This window comes from Mirounga angustirostris, unplaced genomic scaffold (genome assembly GCF_029215605.1).
Source record: "Mirounga angustirostris isolate CCGP_5_RB_7025 unplaced genomic scaffold, mMirAng1.0.hap1 SCAF_13, whole genome shotgun sequence".
Taxonomy (NCBI): Eukaryota; Metazoa; Chordata; class Mammalia; order Carnivora; family Phocidae; genus Mirounga; species Mirounga angustirostris.
In genome coordinates, this window is record NW_026991721.1 from 13,185,220 (window position 1) to 13,190,838 (window position 5,619).

At 36.4% G+C, this 5,619-nt stretch overlaps 1 protein-coding gene across 1 annotated transcript; it reads left to right on the forward strand.

Annotated features, from left to right (window-relative positions):
• Positions 1 to 431: 431 nt before the first annotated feature.
• On the forward strand, positions 432 to 1,382 carry LOC123856407 (olfactory receptor 10AG1-like). Its single transcript, XM_045892610.1, has one exon. The coding sequence runs from the start codon at positions 432 to 434 to the stop codon at positions 1,380 to 1,382; it is 951 nt and encodes a 316-aa protein (XP_045748566.1).
• Positions 1,383 to 5,619: the final 4,237 nt, after the last annotated feature.

The window sequence follows — 5,619 nt, forward strand, 5'->3', positions numbered from 1 at the left end:
AAAGCCAATTTAGGTGGCTTACAAAATATTTATTTGGGGGATGAAATTAATTTTGAATTGATTATACTAGAAAACAGAATTGAGAGGTGAGGAGAAAACATGGCAAGTGAAAGAATGGAATCATTGTCACAACTGAACGTACACTCAGATTTTGGAATTTTGAGTGTTCATTTGGATAGCAAAATGACAATCACTTATCTTCAGAAGCAAAGAAACATGATAATTCATAGCACACAAAAAAGCTATTGGATTTTTTTCTTACAAGTACATGTAATACTAATGAAAAATACACGTTTAGAGCACTGGCAGTTATAGATTTGTTTTAATAGGGAATGGGACAAATTGGCAGGCATGCCATCCCATTTGTATATAAGAAGACAAAAGCCAAAGAAATCAGAGTAACTTGGACTTCTGATTCAATCGTTCCACAGATGACATGTGAAGAGATGAGAGCAGAAGACAATGCTTCCACAATAATACAATTTGTGCTCTTGGGATTTTCTGACCGTCCAAACCTCCAAGGGTTACTATTTGGGATGTTCTCCATCATTTACGTTGTTATCTTAATTGGAAATAGCCTGATAATAATAATAACCAGGTCTGATGCTGCATTACAGACACCCATGTATTTTTTCCCGGAGAATTTTTCCTCCTTGGAAATCTGTTACGTGTCTGTCACCCTCCCTAGGATTCTGGTGAACCTTTCTACTCAAGACAGAAACATTTCCTGGTTGGGCTGTGCCTCCCAAATGGGCTTCTTCCTTATGCTTAGAGCCACTGAATGTTTCCTCCTGGTGGTGATGGCCTATGACCGCTACGTGGCCATATGTAACCCTCTGCACTACCCTCTAGTCATGAACCGCAAGATGTGTATCCAGTTAGCTGTTGGCTCCTGGCTCGGTGGAATTCCAGTCCAGATAGGGCAAACATGTCAGATTTTCTCTCTGCATTTCTGTAATTCTAACCAAATTAACCACTTCTTCTGCGACATACCCCCCATCCTCAAGCTAGCCTGTGCGGATACTTTTGTGCATGAGATAGCAGTCTACATAGTAGCTATGTTGTTCGTTGCAGTTCCTTTTATGTCGATACTTACCTCTTACAGCAAAATCATTTCCACCATCCTGAGGTTGCCAACAGCCAGGGGACGGGCCAAAGCTTTCTCCACCTGTTCTTCCATTTTGCTGGTTGTTCTTTTATTCTTTGGATCGGCTACCATCACCTACTTAAGGCCCAAATTCAGTCATACTGCAGGAATTGACAAACTGCTCTCTCTTTTCTACACCATAGTGACTCCGATGTTTAACCCCATGATATACAGTCTTAGGAACAAGGATGTGATTGCAGCACTGAAAAGGCTATTACTTAAAAAGATAGTGTGATGAGTTTAATTGTAAATGCTTTACCTGTTTGCCACACATTTATCAGAGAGAAATTTCAAATTTCTATATTCCTCTTTAAGAAATTGAAAATAGAGCTACCATACGACCCAGCAATTGCACTACAGGGTATTTACCCCAAAGATACAAATGTAGGGATCCAAAGGGGTACGTGCACCCCAATGTTTATAGCAGCAATGTCCACAATAGCCAAACTATGGAAAGAGCCAGGATGTCCATCAACAGATGAATGGATAAAGAAGATGTGGTATATATATACAATGGAATATTATGCAGCCATCAAAAGGAATGAAATCTTGCCATTTGCAATGACATGGTTGGGGCTGGAGGGTATTATGTTGAGTGAAATAAGTCAGAGAAGGATTAGGAAGAATTAGGAATTCTTAATCTCAGGAAACAAACTAAGGGTTGCTGGAGTGGTGGGGGGTGGGAGGGATGGGATGGCTGGGTGATAGACACTGGGGAGGGTATGTGCTATGGTGAGCATTGTGAATTGTGTAAGACTGTTGAAAAACAGACCTGTACCTCTGAAACAAATAATACATTATATGTTAAAAAAAAGAAAAGAAGAAGAAGAAGAAGAAGATAGCAGGAAGGGAAGAATTAAGGAGGGAAATCAGAGGGGGAGACGAACCATGAGAGACTATGGACTCCGAGAAACAAACTGAGGGTTCTAGAGGAGAGGGGGTGTGGGATGGGTTAGCCTGGTGATGGGTATTAAGGAGGGCACGTACTTCATGGAACACTGGGTGTTATATGCAAACAATGAATCATGGAACACTACATCAAAAACTAATGATGTAATGTATGGTGATTAACATAAAATAATAAAAAAAAAGTTAACTGCTTCCAGCTTATGATGTACTTCTAGATACTTCTAAATACCAACCTACAATTTATTGTACTTGGGTACATACCAGGCAAATTAATCTGTCTTCAGTGCTCCAAGCCTAAAGAATAATCCCACCTCATGAATAAAATAGTAATGCACACCACACATTTCATATGAAATTAGAATATAAATAAAAGTCATATAAAATAGAACTTAACCTGTTAAGATTTTTGACTTGATTATACTAAAAATATATGATTGTTTACCTAAATAATTTCCTAAATCTTCACACTGGTATTTGTTCACATTCTTCGATTCTATAGCCAGAGACTGGAAATAGCATTTAAATAACAAATGTTTTGTTGAATGACTGATTAAATAAATTAATGGGTAAATGAATATTGCTGTGATATGCCTCAGACTCCTGGCAAAATTGAGAGATTTCAGAGCACCAATAAATATTGAAAGCACATTTATTTAACCTACTATGAAGCCATATGGAATTACTCCAATCATAATACTGAAAGAAAGTCTTATATTCACTTAGTTTTCTTCCTAATAACTTCCTTCTATGTTTAACTTAAAATTTTGGCCCCAAAGTAATTTGCTTTGAATTATTTCACCTCTTCTTTAATGGCACTCCCAGCAGCTACTCCTATACCAATTTATATTTTGAAAATAAACTATCCATGAGTTTGAAAGTGAAGGAATGTGTTAGAAGTTATTTGCAGAATTACGTGAAGTCCGCACAGTTGCATTTGTGTTAGTGTGCTTAAACTTTCATGCCTCTAACCCTTTCTATGGTGTCTGAAATTATTAAACCTTTGAACAGGTTTTATCAAGGAAAGAGAGCACCTGTCAACAGATCCACTAATACCTACCTTCCCAGTTCCAGATTCTCAAGTCAGTCACTGGCATGAAGAGATTATTTAGTGCTATCTGTCCCTGAGAACTTCTGTTGGCAGTTCTATGACAATTATGCTGTTTTGTAGTTTTAGCTATAAATGTACATATGCCTTATAAGACAATATTAGCTCCTGTTCTTTAGATGGTTATATTTTACTTCATCAAGCCATTTACATCCTCTCTCATCTAACATAATGTACCACATTTATTTATTTCTGTATTTTATCCATGGAAGTATATATGTTTACATCCCTTCTCATTAAATGTTTTATACAAGAATTTTATGTATGTCCATGATAAAGACCATGATGGTGATGATGATGATGGTGGGGATGAGAGTGATGATAAAGATGATGATTATGGTAAAGACAGTAGTGATGGTGTTTTTTGTTTCTGAGATTTAGTAAAGCAGGAATCATGATGTCACAGAAACAGTGTTATCCCAGGAGTTCAGATAACTTAATTTAAATCTCTTTACCATTACCTTGAGCAATTCGTTCAGCTACTTTTTTTTTTTTATTACATTCTCTTAAAGAACAGATATTCAACTAAGTAAACCTTACAGATCTTATTGCCTTTTTTCAGCAACTCATGAATCAGGGAGCATCCAATCCAACAGGTGGAAAGGAGCTCTGAAGAGCTATACAAGACAAGGGATTTTACAGGCAGAAAGAAGCGGGAACAAGGAAGTTATGGGGCAAAAGATTGAATTTGTTATTGCAAAGTTACTTTCCTCATAGGGCATGGCAGTGATGTACCAGGCAGGTTACCTATGTTAACCAGGTAATTCTTGATTGAGTGGTTTTAGATTCCATTTTTTGGAAGAGTCAAAACTGGAGCTAAGTTTTGGTTTGGTGATGTGGGGCTTAGTATAAGCGATTCCATTTAGAGCCTGTTGTCTTGTCCTTAACAATTCACAATTAATAAAATGTCAAAACACACTATTTTCTATGAACTCCCAGGATTATTATAAGGGTCAATATCCACCTGGCATGGAGAAACATTTGGAAAAGTTTAAAGCACCAAAAATGGAAGTGTTGGCTGTATTTCAGTATAATTCTTAGTGAAATCTCTAGTTGTGTTATATTTTATACTCAAATTCATAGAGATAATCAATAGAGTGCTAGTTTTGATGAAAGGGGACATTGCACAGTATGAACTATCTAGGGAAGAAAAACCTACTTGTTTACACGTTGGGATTATTTTCCTTTTGCATTATATTATGTTTAGTTTTTCAAAAATGTGCTACTCAACTCTTTGCTCATATAAACAAGGATTATGGAACCGAGCTAATATTCTTTAGTATTCAAATAAAATATTAATGAACATTTATATCATTATGAATTCAGTGCCAATTAACAACTGTAGAATTATGACTTCCTTTATACTTTAAAAAAATTCCTTGAGACCTTTGTATTTTCTCTTTTTATATCTCTATCCCTCATTTTCCCAGTCTGGTAATTCACAATGAGGCAGCCTCTAGAAATTACTCCCTGGATCCATTTAATTATATATGCTATCTATTATTAGCTACTGTAATTGGGGCTGATTAAAAAGAAACTGTGAGGGATGCCTGGGTGGCTCAGTCAGTTAAGTGTCTTCTTTCGGCTCAGGTCATGGTCTCAGGGTCCTGGGATGGAGTCCCACGTTGGGCTCCCTGCTCAGTGGTGAGTCTGTTTCTCCCTCTCTCTCTCTGCCCCCTCCCCGCCCCGTTCCTGTGCTTTCTCTCTCTCTCTTTCTCTCCCTTAAATAAATAAATAAAATTAAAATTAAAAATAAAAGGAAACCATGACATAGTTTATAAAAATGGTCATCTGACCTTACATATAATTCTTTGACTAGCCCATGTTTGCTAGTGAGAGCAGCACATATTTTTTGAAGTAGAGACCAAGAAATTATTCTCATGTATCTTTCCTTTTTTTCTAATTTTTATATTACACCAGTCTTCTAGATAGTACCATTTACCACCTTCTGGCCACCCAATACATGGGAAATGCAGTACATGACTTGGTGTACCATTTGCTGAAGATTTATACTTTCTGTCGTGTCAAAATAGCTGGGTCAATATATACATCATCAACAATATATATTTAATGAGAAAGGAAACATGCACATTCTTGTCTAAATTCATTTTGGATGGGTGTTGTTCTATGTAAAAGATTGCCTCTTCCCAAGTGATTGCACACATTGTTTCCTCAACAAAGTAACAACTTGGGCATAATGTTCCTCTGAAGAAAATACTTGTAAAAAAAAAAAAAGTACAATTACCTGTAAGAATGTAGTAGTGATTATATTTTACAAAAGCTATTTTAAAAAAGCTTATTTTATCAAAGAATTGCATGACATCTGAAAAATATGTCTTTAGAGGATATATAAAATATTTTAACACTTTGCTCACCATAGCACAGACTTGTACCTCTGAAACAAACAAACAAAAAGGGGGAGATGAACCATGGGAGACTATGGACTCTGAGAAACAAA